The 16540-nt window shown below is 33.0% G+C and overlaps 1 protein-coding gene across 2 annotated transcripts in view; it reads left to right on the forward strand.

The window, feature by feature from the left end:
- Positions 1-16540, forward strand: part of LOC126879961 (serine-rich adhesin for platelets) — a 960737-nt gene that overhangs the window by 100423 nt on the left and 843774 nt on the right. The window contains exon 3 of one of the 2 annotated variants that reach the window (XM_050643380.1): positions 11409-11617. In XM_050643380.1, coding sequence (XP_050499337.1) covers positions 11409-11617 — 209 coding nt within the window. Of the gene's footprint in view, positions 1-11408; positions 11618-14326; positions 14366-16540 lie in introns of those variants that run through there. The other variant, XM_050643382.1, reaches the window with a different exon arrangement.

Below are 16540 nucleotides of genomic sequence, written 5' to 3' on the forward strand. Positions count from 1 at the left end.
GTGGATAAAACGGTAGCATTATCATATAAAGGTGCTCTTCAACCCCTGCTTGTGAATAGCAGCCAGATCTGTACCGTTGATTCTGTAAAATTTCTTGGTATTCTTTTAGACAGCAACCTCAAATGGTCCCTTCATATCGATTTGTTAAGTAAGAAACTCGCCTCGGCCTGCTATGCCATAAGATCTGTTTCGAATGAACTCAATTTAGCATCTTCTAAAATAACATATTTTTCTTTATTCGAGTCTCATCTTCGATATGGTCTTCCTTTTTGGGGGTCTAGTACAGCTGCCCAATTTGATGTTATTTTCAAATTACAAAAAAGAGCAATAAAATATCTGTTTGGCCTCAGAAGAACAACCCATTGCAGAAGTTACTTTAAAGATCACGAAATTTTAACTCTTCTATCTTTGTATATTTTAGAAACTGTTTGCTTAATTCGTAAACACATGCCTGTCTTTTCAGCAAGGCCTCATCATGACTACTCCACCATAAATTCAACTTTTGATGTCTATTTACCGATCCCGTCTTCTGAGTTAGTAAAGAAATCTATACTATATTCCGCAAAAAAACTATACAACCATCTCCCTTTAAAACTCAAATCTGCAACATCCTTTCTCAAGTTCCGTAAAATGACCAAAGCTCATTTATCTAAAAGACCATATTATTCAGTAGAAGAGTTTCTTAATGACTAACTAAGAAATCACAGTAATGTACAAGTAACAAAATTGTATTTATATATATTTGGGTGTCACATACAGCAGCTTAAACTTATTAGTTCCTTTGTTTGTGTTTTATTATATTATGTTGTATGTTAAATTTTGCAATTTATAGTAATTTTGCAATATATTGGTTTTTGTTTTTTTACTTCACTTTTTTAAATTGTTTATATTTTTTTTATTGACGATTTATCTAATTTTATAAAATTTTATTTGTTATTGTTATGTATATCTTTTTCGTGAATCTATGTTAAGCTTTGTCCATAAAATTGTATAATTTTCAGTGACAATAAAGCATATTTCTATTCTATTCTATACATGTGAAGATACGTTATGCATTTATTAAATGGTAATTAACATAACTAGAAAGTTCAAAATATATTCTACAAAATATTTTTACGCTCTTTTCCATTGCGGTGTTACCTTTTTGAAAAATTAATATATACAGAGGGAAAAAATTGAAAAAAAAAATATATTTTTATATAAACAACCAGTAAAAACACATCTTTTGGTAAACCTATTTTTCTGGTTCAGCACATCCATCTTGTAAATCAAAAAAAGAACCTATTTACCAAATTTGGTTGAAATCGGACTTTTCGTTTAAGAGTTATGGTACTATTAAACACATATGTATAGTCGCCATTTTGAATGCCCGCCATTTTTGTAAAAGGCAAAATCTGAGATGGCCTCATATCTAAATTTGAACCTTTATATGTGTAGTATATGTGGTCCAAATTATATGCTTGTATCATTAAATGTGCAATTGTTTCACATATCGGCCGCACTAGCATCATATATGATCAAAACAGCATCAAATCTTCTTAAGTGTTTTACCAAACCTAATTCAATGTGCGTGTCTAGCATACGGCCTTAATCGCGTTGTTAAGACTTATACGGCTGCAATTTACACTTGTTAATGAGATGATAAAAAATGTGAAACCAATTTTTAAAATTTCTTAGACAAAGGTTACCTAACACTCCATTTCCACCTGAGCCAATGCTAACTTGTGGGTACATGGTTCTACTTCTACAAAGCTTCTACTACGCCAAATATATCGATAATTTTAAAAACTTCGTTTTGGAACTTCAAGATACTGCTAGCAAATCTATAAAAGATTGCCAGTATGTTTTAAGCAAAACAAAATTACAAAACAATCTTGCTCTTATTAAAAGCAACTTTGGTTTTTTGAGTGAAATAATAAAATATTTGGAGAAACAGCAAATGCCATTAGTTGAGTCGATCCAAAAAATCAACAGTTTTGAATAAAAGATGAAAAGTATGCCTGGAAAAATTGGTCAGATAGTGTTAACAAAACTCAAAGATGTATTAACCTGATATCTAATTTAAGAAACGAGACATGGAGGAGAATCCAGAAATGTAAAAATATACAGGATATTCCATTAAGGTAATCGGTACATAGTTTCGGCTCCAATGATATTTAAATAGGATTCATTGTTTTCGAATCCTGAGAAAACTAATAAGTATTTTTGAAAAATTTAAACGCAGAATGAAAGATTATGTTCTTACCGAGGGCCGAAAGTCCCTAAAAACTTCTATAATATAATAACTAATAGAAATTCTAGTGTGATTTTAAATTTGAAATATCTCATTCAAAAAACATTTATTCTAAGGGCCCTCGATAATAATTTAGTCTTTTATTCTGCGTTTAAATTTTTTTAAAATATTTATTAGTTTTTTCAGAATTGGAAAAAATGGACACTATGTCCTTGATGATATTTTCCAAATCGAACATTCGCTATCTTTGTCATACAACGCACTTAGTCGAATAGAATATGGTGACAAGAGTGGCAGTTTTAAATATTTGACATGGTATCGGGAATATTCTGAGTTGTTGATTAAATAATATTGATAGTGTATAATTGATTTAAGACGTGAACTTAATAAAAAGTTATTTATCGTTTATTATTCATGGACGATCCAAGCAGAGAGTACACCAGGATATATTCTGTGATATAAGTATTTTGTTGTTAAAGATGTTCAAAATTGTAAGCGTTCCATAGTAACAATATATTTTTAAAAAATCACTTTATCACTTTTCTTCTTTTCTCGATTGGGTATTAGTTTTTGTTGTATAGTATATAAATTATTACAATCACTGAATATATAGTTAGTGAAATAATTATCATATTAATTAACTGACTTAATAATTTAAGCAAGTAACAGTTATCCAAAAACATTCAAAAATCATCTCTTTAAAGTTAATTATGACATTGTCAAGTAATGTTTACATATCTATACCAGTGAGAATTTTACTACACGTAATTTGCCGTGTAAAGGCAGAAAAAGTAGGGATAGCCGTAAAATATTTGCGCCTTTACTCTTAAGGGGCTATCCTAGTGTAAAAGTACGAAATTCATATACTTTTTTTGGGAATTTCTAAAACAAAAAGTACTTCACCAATTCTTTTGAAAATTTGCGTGAGCATTTATTATAAAAAGTAGTACATGTAAAGATGTAAAACAATTTTCATAAATAAATATTGAAAATTAAACGATTTATGCGCCATCTACTGGCACCGTGAAAATAAAAACATGGTCCCACTGCTGCAGTGATTGGGACTAATACAGATCCTGAAACATAAAATTTCAAAGTGATTACTGAAATATAAGTTATTTCCTATACCATCAACTAGGATTTTTGAAAAGTATTGAAATTTAAAGAAATGACGAAGTGTTGAAAAAATTTTTTAGAATTAGCTAAAAAATTTTCAGTTTCAAAAACCGCCAAATTGACATTTTTTATCCGATCAAAAAACCCCTACTTGATGGTATCTTCTTCTTCGGGTGCTATGTCCGTTTATCGAACGTTAGCGATCATGTTGGCTATCATAACTTTATTCGCAGCAGATCTGAAGAGCGATTCCGAAGTGTGACCAAACCATTGCCTCAAATTTCTTAACCAAGATGTTCTTCTTCTTCCTCGACTTCTTCTGCCTAATATTTTAACCTGCATAATTAGATGTAGAATGCTATATTTTTCCGGATGTCTACAAACATGCGCAAAATACTCGAGTTTTCTAGACTTTATCATTTTTACCAGTTCTCTGCCTTTCTTCATCCTGCTCACAATAATATCATTACGCACCCTGTCCATCCAGCTTACTCTCAGCATTCTTCGATAGCACCATAATTCAAAGGATTCAACCATCTTAAGCATTCTTCCTGTTAAGGTCCATGACTCAACTCCGTAGTGACGAACGGAAAACACGTAACACTTTAAAATTCTTGTCCTAAGACTCAAATTTACGTCATGACCGCATAGAATTTTCTTGTAACGGAAAAATGCTGATTTGGCTTGAGCAATTCTGCAACGTATTTCGGTGGAGGGATCCCAATTATCAGTGATTCTGCTTCCCAAGTATGTTATAGCTTCAACTCTCTTAAGTTGAACATCATTAACGTGAATTCCAGCATCGATGACATTATCCTTACTGACGACCATATATTTGATTATATTATGGTATAGAAAATATCTAATATTTCAATAATATCTTTGAAATTTCATGTTTCAGGATCTCTATTAGTCCCAATCACTGCAGCAGTGGAGCTATCTTTTTATTTTCACGTTGCCAGTAGATGGCGCATAAATCGTTTAATTTTCAATATTTTTTTATTAAGATTGTTTTGCATGTACTTCTTTTTATAATAAATACTCATGCAAATTTTTAAAACAATTGGTGTAGTACTTTTTATTTTAGAAATTCCCAAAAAAGTATATGAATTTCGTACTTTTACACTAGGATAGCCCCTTAAAAGAAACATAAGTTTGTGTCACATAAAATGTTTTTAAATTATGGTCCTATCTATACTCCAACTTTTACTTAATAATTGTTTTTCGCTTCTCTTACGACAAACGAGAAATTCGACTTCCTCTCACTAATGTCACACCCTGTATGTTGTCGATGACAGTTTTATTTCGTCGTTCAAAATATATTGGTTATGACATCAAACCGCAGAATCATCTTTGTCGCTTCCAAATACCCTCATACATATCTGCCGACCCGAGTTCCTTGCTCTCCGTCCACTCAACTCACTCATTTCCATATACGAAGCCATGGCAATGGTCTTTAAATAAACCGGATATCAGATAAGAGTTCTCCAGCTCTTGTTCATATTCCATTGTCGTCAATGCATCAACAATGTATTCAGGACTCCAGTTTTACTATCAGGAACCTATTTCCATTATAAACTTACTCTTCGACGCTGTGCTCTGCTCTGTTCTGCTCCTCTGTAGTCTCTGCTCTATCACGATCGATTTGCTGTCAGGTCCGGTCTAGGCGCAAGCTTCGTTCAATTATTTATAAAATTATTATGCAAAATACATATTACTGGCACTCCGTTAGTTGCTTTGAGAGAATACTGGAATTTCTTCTGGTTTCTATACATTTATTTGCTTTTCATTATGATAATATGTTAATCTGATTGAATTTACTCATTCTATTAGTTACTATTTTTATACAGGATGCCTCATGTTCAGCGAAACAGATTATAACAACCAACAAAAAAAAATTAAAATAATTAGTCCAGGGGCCAGGGGTGAGAGCATGCCAAATAGAATTCTATTTTAGTGACGTCACGTTGCCTAGCAACCGTCGATTCTCCCATTGTGAAATTCGATTTTGTGACGTCAGCAAAATAGAATTCTATTTAGCGTGCTCTCATCCCAGGGCCCAGAGCACGCTAAATGAAATTCTATTTTGCTGACGTCACAAAATCGAATTTCACAATGGGAGAATCGACGGTTGCTGGGCAACGTGACGTCACTAAAATAGAATTCTATTTTGCGTGCTCCCATACCAGGCCTGATTTGTGGCCCATCAAAGTTCAAGAAGTTTCAGAGTGTATTCTTATGAATTTTGACCCGCTGAATTCGAATTTTAAACTTGGTTTTGCGTCGAAACAACTGACAAATATAAATAATTTTTTTATATGAAGTAAAGAAACACAGACTTACTCAGAATTTACTTCGACGACCGGTTTCGATCTCTACACACGGGCGCCCAGATAAACATTTTCAGGGGCGGGCCAGACGTGAAGATGTTGCACATTATATTTTGTATACTTTGGATAACCATATAGAGTATACAGCACCTGAAAAGCCTGGGGGGGCTCGCCCCCCCCTGCCCATGGGTATGGGCGCTCATGTCACTGTTTGATCGTGTTTGATCTTTGAGAGGGAACTTTCAGTGTTTAGACAGATGGAGATTAGCTGAAATGTCAGATTCTTCTTCTCAAAATTTTGTTATTAGTTGCCAACTTTAAGTAAAAATCCATTATTGACATGAAATTTACAAGAATAAATATTGTTAAAAATATTAAATATTAAATAGCAACATCCATAAAAATTATGTGTACCAACTAGTATAAACTGATTCTGTTATAACAATACAAATATAAAGATTGTGTCAATTACAATAAATGTATTTTTTTAAAAACAAACTGTAGAGTGAAAGTTGGATAAATATAATGAAATTATGAAAGCATAATCCAACGGATAAGTATATCAACTGTTTCATGAATGCAGTAAGTTAGCTAATTGCTTTGGTATACTTAGTCAATGTTAAATTCCAAGTAAATAGGCATAATACAATAGCAGAGACAGATTAAATAATAGAAAATCGAAGAAAAGGTTGGTTGGTGCTACTGCAGGTATAAGTATGACATTGACAAGTCGGCATGGTTCAACGGAAACGGATGACTTTATTGTGGGTAGGGGTTGTTAATTTAAAATGAACCTAAGATTTGGTTTTATTCTAATTTTATTTGATTCTTTGGTGTGGGCACCAACCAGCCTCCTACTGTATTGTCTATAAACTGTATTTTTTTTATCACATAATTGGCTCTACAGATCTTGGCCTGTTCTAGAAGCAGCTTCCATTCATTCCTATCATTTGTCTTGGTTCTCCAATTTCGTACTCTTAACACTCACAAGCCGTCTTCCTCCTGGTCCTTAAATCGTGCTCTGGGCTTACCTCTTTTCCTCACTCCATCCATTCCAAGGAATGCCATCTGTTCCATGAGATTTGTTTTCTTTTAAAACAATGAAATAGTTTATAATAAATTCCCGTCACTTCTGACACAAAAGTAAGTTTGAAATTCGAATTTATTGGGAAACAATATATATGAATACACTCTAAAATAAGAACTACATAGCCCTAACCCTGGACACATGCACCCAAAACAAGTAAATTCGAGGAGTTTGGACCATTCAGAGATAATTCATGGGACCATATTTATTTGGAGATCAAAATACCATTCTTCCTCTTACATGGACTTTATTTTTTAAGTTTCCAGAAATTTCAACGGTCTTTGTGTTACTAAAAATGAACCGTACTTGAAATATAGTCAATTTTAAGGCAAAATACGATGCAATACACTCGATTTTGGAATGCCATTTTGTTTTTAGGTTTTTCGGGTAGTCCGTTAAACTTATATTCATTAAACGTAGTACTTATTCATATGGCAAATTAGGTGAACTGCGGATCCAAGCTTATAGACCGGGCAGTATCGTCGCTCCCGCTAGCGAAATTATTCTGATTCGATTTTTTTGCGCAAACTTACTCAAAGAGAGGTCCTTATAACATATCCACAGGGTGCCGGGCGGTGCCGTGGTCAAAAAATTGTTTAAACAATTTTTTTTAAACAAATTCACAAAAATATTTTTTTTATTTCGATCAATATTTTTTCAGATAACCTGGGTCATTCTGAGCAAAAAAGGTCTCCTGTCATTTTTCTCTAAAATTAATTGTTGTCGAGTTATATGCGATTAAAAATTTGAAAAATGCGACAATGGCCATTTTCAATTCTTAATAACTCGATTAAAAATTATTAATATGAAATTCAAAAAATGATGAAATCAAGTTTAAAACCCCTTCTTCAAGGTCCTGAAGAGATTTTTATCATTATTTTATTACAAAGCTGCTATTTTTAATTATTAACAATTACCGCTATAGTCCAATTGTATCGTCGCCCCCGTTAGCGAAACTATTTCGAATCGACGTTTTTGCACAAACTTACTCAATAAGAGGTCCTTGTTTATAACATATCCACAGGGTGCCGGGCGGTGTCGTGGTCGAAAAATGGTTAAAACAATTTTTTAAACAAATTCACAAAAATAATTTTTTCATTGCACTTTTTTAGATAACTTGGATTATTCTGAGCAAAAAAGATCTCTTGTGATTTTTCTCTAAAATTGATTTTTGTCGAGTTATATGGCCATTTTCGCATTTTTCCAATTTTAAATCGCGTATAACTCGACAAAAATCAATTTTAGAAAAAAAACCAAAAGAGGCCGTTTTTGCTCAGAATATCCCAAATTATCTTAAAAAAAATTTGTTCGAAATCAAAAAATTATTTTTGTGAATTTGTTTAAAAAAATTGTTTAAACAATTTTTGATCACGGCACCTCCCGGTACCCTGTGGATATGTTATAAAAACCTCTTTTTGAGTAAGTTTGTGCAAAAAAATCGAATCGGAATAATTTCACTAACGGGGGCGACGATATATCCTGGTCTATAGCGCTAATTGTTAATAATTAAAAATAACAGCTTTGTAATAAAATAATGACAAAAATCTCTTCAGAACCTTGAAGAAGGGGGTTGAAACTTGATTTGGTTACTTATTGAATTTTATAATAGTAATTTTTAATGGAGTTATTAAGCCATGAAAATGGCCATTTTCGCATTTTTCAAATTTTTAATCGCATATAACTCGACAACAATCAACTTTAGAGAAAAATGACAAGAGCCCTTTTTGCTCAGAATGGCCCAAATTATCTAAAAAAAAGTTGTTCGAAATGAAAAAATTATTTTCGTGAATTTGTTTAAAACAAATGTTTAAACAATTTTTCGACCACGGCACCGTCCGGCACCCTGTGGATATGTTATAAGAACCTCTTTTTGGGTAAGTTTGTGCAAAAAAAATCGAATCGGAATAATTTCGCAAGCGGGGGCGACGATACTGCCCGGTCTATTGCTGTAAGCTATTGGACGATGTTAGGACTTAAAACTATTAGGCCTGGATCCCGCGTACCAAAAAAAGTTGATTAATAGCAAGCTGAAAATTTGTTAATAGCTTAACGGTGTCTAGTCGGCCAAATTTTGATGCATGGGAACACTGGAACAGGAGAAGTTTTAAATGTGGAAAGTGATTTTAATTGTAGAACGTGTCATCCTGACAAGTTTATACTTGTGAAAACTAGCAGGTTGTTTTTAAGTTTATTCAATAGGAAACTTTATATAATATATGAAAAAATGTTGGGCATTTTAATAAGTTCAACACGTAGAACATGTCAAATGACAGGAATTATATTGGTGGTAAATAGCAGTCTGATTTTTGCATGAGAGTTTAATGAAAGGGTAACAAATCAATTGGAAGTCCTGTCCGACAAAATACATGGGACGTTTTCGTAGTCTGACGTTTGAAACCTGTAACCTGTTCCAGTACACAATTAAAACTTCCCGTTCCAGTGTTTCCGTTTATTAAAATTTGTCCGACTATACACAGTTAAGCTACACTCACAGACAAAAATATTGCATATTTTATTTTTGAAGTATATCTTTTTCCTTTTAAAAAAATTTGTAATTTTTATTGCTATATAAGTTGAGCTGAACTACGTATATTTATTGTCAAGTAACTTGCATATTGCAGAGTCACAACTAATTTGTAGAGAAATTAATAAAATAATCTGATTTTGCTTATAACATTTAATTAGAAAAAGAAACAATAACGACAATACAACAATTTTTTATGGCAATATTGTAAAAATTTAGTACCTAGTATTTCCTCCTCTAGCTCTAATGATTGCCTGCATCCTTCTAGGAACGCTCCGCAGAATATCTTGGTTTCTTGCTGAAATCGATTCCATTCTTCCTGTGCAGCAATTCTTAATTCTGCAATTGAGTTTGGAGCTGGATTTCTTGCTCGTATACATCTTTTTAGGATGTCCCATATATGTTCTATGGGATTTGCATCCGGGCTCATTGGTGGCCAGTCTAGAGCCTCAACTGCAACATACTCAAGAAATTGTATGACTGTTCATGCGGTATGTGCATAGCACAAAGTTATCATACCCAGTTAAGCCGGCATAAGGAAAAACATGCTCTTCAAGGATGTTCCGTATGTACCAGTCAGCACTCATGCGAATATTCACTTCAATAAGCTCCGTACGACTCTCCCAACTAATGCCACCCCATAGCATTATGGAACCGCCACCAAAACTAACATGTTGTACAAGATTACATTCTGCGAAACGTTCCCCAGACCTTCTGTATACTCGATCACATCCATCTGGCTTCCATAATTGTATTTTAGTTTCATCTGTGAAAAGAACTCTTCTCCATTGATGTTCGTTCCAGTTAACGTGGGCTCTTGCAAAGTGCAACCTTTAAGTTTTATGCCGTGGTAGAAGTGAAACTCTGACAGGCCGTTTTGGATTCAAACCAACCTCTTTAAGTCTTCGAGTCACAGTTTTGGTACTTACATTAACTTGTCTTGTGAGCAGTAACTCATTTTTGAGATAAGAAGCTGTAAGTGTACGATTTCGCAAAGATTTAAATTAAATATTGGTCATCTCTTGGCGTTGCACATCTTTTTCGTCCTTAACCAGGTCGCCTTTTGTTTCCCCAATCTCATTGTATCGCTTTACTATACGAGAAACAACAGTCGACTGATGGATAGCCGCTATCCACGCCATATCTTCTTGTATGTAACCCTCATTTCTTAAAGTAACAATTCTAGCACACACTACCTCACTTAAATGTGGCATATCAGCAAGAAAACTGCAGAATCAAAAAATAAAACTCTCCAACTGACATATTCTAACTGACAATTCAACAAAACAAGAATTGTCAAGTCACCAAAGCACACTTTCCGTACTATGCAATGTTTGTTAATTTGTTACATTATTGCATATTCAGTTATAAAGACAATGTTTAACTATTTATTTATAATGAATTAAAATATAACAAATAAATAAATAAAATATATAGATAAATAAATAAATAAAAAAATACTTAACATCTCAAAGATAAAAAATAAACAAATAATAACGATTGAAGATAAAATATGCAATATTTTTGTCCATGAGTATATTAACAAATTTTCAGCTTGCTATTAATAAACATTTTTTTTAATACGCGAGATCCAGGACTTTGTAACATTCATATAGATAAATAGTATTTTATTTGAACTAGAGCTCTCACAAGTCTTTCTGATTAGAGGTGATACCTTCAAATGCATGTAGGAGAATGGTGGAGCTCAAATTGAAAATAAATGCAATCGTCTACCGTTATTTTAAACTCTTTTCTCTAAGTAAAGCGTGAAAAAGGTGGTGTTATATAAGGGTAAACTGTAAATTATTGTCGGAATAACAGGTTTTTTCTAACATCTTCGAGTAAGCTTGACTTTATCTAAAATCCGCTATCGAAGAGAAGTCTCTTTTGCTTCATATATAGAGGTCACTCATGCGTGCGCAGGCATGTTATATTACTACAACGACCATACAGATAAACAGCATTTCATTTCAATACGAGCTACCACAATTCTTCAAGATAAAGTGGGTAACGCAGTTGCAATATTTTAAATCCAATATTTCCTATCAGCACATCACTAACATTTGTTTTTACCATATTCTTTTCAGTATGTACATACAATTCTGTATTTGATTTCAGAGAAGCGTCGACAGCATTCTGGACTCGACATCGCCGTTGAGGAACTCCCGGGCCGTGACTTCAGAAACAGCCCGACGTTGGGTCTCCAGCGTTGAGGAGTCTGTGTCGTCGGCACCTATGGAGTCGCATAAATCCGCTGCAACCGCGTCTCATCCTTCCAGCAGGCAAAACTCCACTAGGGTCAGTCCGGCTGCAGAGCAAGATAACAGGTAGGTGCTTCAAAGGATGATTTAATAATCCACACAAGACACAAAATACATTTACAAATTTAATTTTATATGAAAATATGCTTTATAACTACACTGGGGTGCAAAATTAACAGGACACCTTAAAAATGGGTAATTTTTGATGTCTCAAATTTCCTGAAGTTGCTGTCCGATTTAAGTGATTTTTTTAATATATTATAGCCCTATTCTTTAACAATATCGCTATAATAGTATTTTTGCTATAGATTTAAATTTACAAATCCAACTGTGTTTTTTTCTCAAAGCTCGCATCACCCTGTGGAATATTCTAGAATTTATAAAATACTTAAATTAAAATCAAACTATAGCCTCGTGTTTTCTCAACATTTTGTTTTTTTATTCATTGGCTTATGTTAAATAATAAATAAGTTAGGTACTTTAACAGTTAACCATGTTTTTCATCAATACAGGGTGTTTTTAAATCAGTATGGCAAACTTTAAGGGGTAATTCTGCCTAAAAAATAATGACAGTTTGCTTTATAAACGGTATGTCTGCAAATGCTTCGTTTCCGAGATAGGGGGTGTTGAAATTTTTCTTACAAACTGACGATTTATTTATTGCTTTAAAACCGGTATAAAACTCATATTACCCGTATGCGCGTTAATGGTGAATATTAAATTCTTACTTGTATGTGAAAAAATGTACAATAACTACGTCTTAAAACCCACCAAATTTCATTAGCATGTCTCTACCAGTTTTAAAGCAAAAAATAAATCGTCAGTTTGTAAGAAAAATTTCAACACTCTCTATCTCAGAAACGAAGCATTTGCGGACCTAGGTTTATAAAGCAAACTGTCATTATTTTTCATGTAGAATTTCCCCTTGAAGTTTGCCATACTTATTTAAAAACATCCTGTATTGATGAAAAACATGGCTAGTTGTTAAAGTACCTAACTTTTTTATTATCCAACATAAGCGAATGAATCAAAAAACAAAATATTGAGAAAACATGAGGCTATACTTTGATTTTAATTTTAATATTTAATAAATGCTAGAATATTCCACAGGATGATGCGAACTTTGAGAAAAAAACCCAGTTTCATTGGTACACCCGGTATACAATGATAATTTACCTGTTTAGCAACAATGTTATTATGTACAGCGATATTGTTAAAGAATAAGGTTATAACATATTAAAAAATCACTTAAATCGGACAACAGGTTTAGAAAATTCGAGACATCAAAAATGATCCATTTTTAAGGTGTCCGGTTAATTTTGCACCCCAGTGTATATATAACTTTTTTATAACAATCTTGCTACATAAGTAGATTAAAGATTTAGGAAAAATAAGTCATTTTCGGTAATTTTTTATTTAATGGCATAAAATAGAAGACATAAAAGTCATGAACGGCGTAATGCGGATTTAGATTTAAGTTTTTTTGAAGCGAAGTTTTTATGGTAACGTTTCTTTGTTGTAAAATGAAAAATTGTCACGACACGTGAAATAGATAGAAGAGTCAATGTATTCAATAACGGGAATTCCGACAGTATTTCTATAGTCCATGACGATTCTCGCAGTATGTGGACACGCATTAAGAAGAAATTATCTCCACGAAAGAGGAGTAGGGGACAACATTGTCCTCCAGACACTGTCATATGTATATGTCTGCTGTTGAGTTCCATGTTCGATGAAAATTAATTCGGTGCGTCCGCGTCCGTTGAATGAAATACCCTTCGCCACCAAACGGCGTTCTTGGTGAAATACAGCAAGGTGCAAATCGTTCTTCGGGTCTTCTCCATACACCTTCGCATCCGTATGAAGATAGTAAGTAGAAACAGGATTATTCAGACATTACAACACTCCATTGCTGAACAGCCAAGTCTCTGTGATCATCGGTAAATCTCATTCTGTTAGCTCGATGAGCTTGTGTTAATTTAGAGCATTCTACTGGCTTATGAAAACGTAAACCTCTTTCCCGCAGAACTCTTCTTACAGTTCGTGCAGAAATATGAGTCCCTCGAGCTTCTAGCAAATGACTAGTGAGAAAATTTAACGTTAAAGAGTGGTGCAGTAATACGAAAACAGTTAAAAAAACGTTCATCACGCTGATATCTGTACCTTTTCCTGTCTGATTCTGGTTTCTGTTGTATCCTACAGTCTGAAGTTACCTCTAAGCAATATGAACGGTATTGACAATATTCAAATGCCACAACTTCTGCATTTTTTCGGGAGTCGTACTAACACGATTTGAAAACACTTACGAACACTGATCTGAATTTGTCGGAATAAACGTGAAACTTACCGTAAATGCAATAAAAACTGCAAAAATCTATTGCTAGTAAACGAGATAAAGTATCATTTTTGTTCAAATGTCAAAATTGTGTTCCTATGGTGAAGATCACTTAAAAATATTAATAGAACGATTTGATTGTAATGAATGAACGTTTTTATTATCAATGTTTACTTCCTCCCATTAAAACCACTATACACTGACAAAATTAAAAAACCTATAACAAGTTTCCGGATTTTTTTTCAGGAGTGTAGATTTATATTAACATCATAATCATCGTGTTTTAATGATATTATTACCTGTTATACTCTAACTCATTTTTATTAAGAAAGTAATAAATCGAACCCACAAGGTTTCGACCACGACCATGTCCACTTCCCACCCTGAAATCTCGCAGAATTCTTCGTAATGCTGCTAGACTTAGGTTAAGTTAGTCCTGTCGCGGATTCTGCTATGACGACCGCATCTGGCGTGACTAGGTGAGAACGAAAGTGATCGCGATCAGTATCTGTTGTCTTATTCTTCGCGCTTGTCCTTCGCCGAGAGCAAGCCGCATGTGTATAATATGTATATGTAGAATTGTTCAATAATGCGAGTCCGAGATTACCAAGGTTATGTTTTGAATTTTTTGTGAAGGTGCCGCCACATTTTCTCGATCAAATTGTTGAAACAAATGAAATGAAACAATAAGTATGTGTAACAAATACTCACGGAACATGTATTCTCATATAGGATTATTAACTAATGAGAAACAAGTGTATGAATTTAAAAAAAAATGCTACCTTATATATTATAACAGTTTGAAAGTTTGAAACTGAAATGTTTGCAACAACTGAAAACTTCCTTTATTATTTATTTTTCGAAAGAAAATGATTCTTCATAAAATATTTAAATATTTTGAATATCATTATAATTAATAATCTTTCTGTCTTTCTTTCTTTTTTTATTCCCTTCCTTTTACCCTTTAAGTGTGTCAGATTTGGGCTAGCTATTTTAATTTCCATTCGCCCATCGCTTTCATTATTTCCTATTTCCTGCCATTATTTTTATTTCCTCCACTATAATTCTGTTGGGTTTCATCCTCATCAGATGCCCAATGTTCATTCGTCTCTTTGCTATTTTATTCATTATTGGTTCTTGGTTGGCCATTCTCCTATTAGTATCGTTGCTTAATATATCATTTTTTTTTTCAACTATCCTTCTTAGGTGTTTCATCTCCATTGCATTTATCCTGCTCGTATGTTTTTCCAGAATTATCCAGCTTTTACTTGCATAGAGCACAGTCGGTATCACCATTGTGTTATATATTTTTATCCTCATCTCTCGTGTAAGTTCTCTTTTTCCCAGTATTGGGGCTAACGCATAGTATAACTTGTTTGATTTCTTTGCTCTGTTATTTATTTCCCAGTCTATTCTTTCGTCGTTATATACTTTCCACGTATTTCCAGCACCTAGAGACTTGCAACTTTTGGCATTGTGTTCAGGATGGAGTCACAAAAAAAGTCTACTATGTATTCAAAAATGGGTCAAAATGAATAATTGCGCTTACTCTGGGCTAATTAACAAAATACAAAGAAAAGTTATTTACCAGCAATTTTATGGAGTCGAATCTTATGATTCTATATATTAATAATATAGGTATGCAAAGTCCGAAGATGGTGTGCTTTTTCTATAAACCAAATGGCGCCCGAAAATCGTGTTTTTTTTTTAATTTTTACTCTTAACTCCAAAGATTTTAACTTTACACCAAAAACACCCAAATAAAATTCACCGTAATTAAATTCTGCATAGAAACTTGTTTTTCCCGATTTACTTCGACGAAAATTTTCCCCGGAAAATGCGGGTTTTTTCAACAAAATCTTTAATTTTCAACTAAAATTTTAAATAAGTAATTGTTTATCAATAATTAATTAACTTGGTAATATAAAAGCTTTTTCACATAGATTATAATTACAGAAGGCGATGAAAATTGAATGAAAAGTTTAGCGACAATTGAATTGTTAATTAAAAATTTACGGTCGCTATAATAACCACAATAATTGCGATACATAAGAATAGCTATGATTTTTGTATAAAAGTATATTGTACCTATACAATGTAGTTTACAGAATTGAAATTGGACTATTTAAGCGGCCTCAGGAATATTTTAAATTTATAAACAATTTTTTGGCTTATAAACAAAAAGAATGTCTCGGGAAATATTAAATCAAATTAAATCATGAAAACGGTATTTGAAAAAAAGCGGCAGGACGCTTCTTTTAAAAGCAAAAACGTTTACCTAATTGTGATGAGTGGTTCCTGACATACAACCGGTCAAAATTGACCGGCATTTACGGCAAATATATAAACAATAGCTTCATAATTTTCAAATCATCACCTTTTTATTTTTGTCCTCTTTCTGCACACCAATTTTCATATCTTTAAAATACTCATAACATATATTATTATAATAAAAATTATCGATATTACGAGTGAAAATTGCCAAAAATAGCAAAGTTTCAATAAAAAATTAGGTTGGAGAAAATGTAATCTCAAAGTTCAAAATCGGTATACGTTAAAAAAATGCGTTTTCTCGGCTTCCCATGGAGCAATTTTCTTCATTCTTTTTTTGTTCCCAAGTAACTCGAGTAGAGCCATCTAACTAACGCATTATT

Source organism: Diabrotica virgifera, chromosome 2 (genome assembly GCF_917563875.1).
Source record: "Diabrotica virgifera virgifera chromosome 2, PGI_DIABVI_V3a".
In the NCBI taxonomy this organism is placed as follows: domain Eukaryota; kingdom Metazoa; phylum Arthropoda; class Insecta; order Coleoptera; family Chrysomelidae; genus Diabrotica; species Diabrotica virgifera.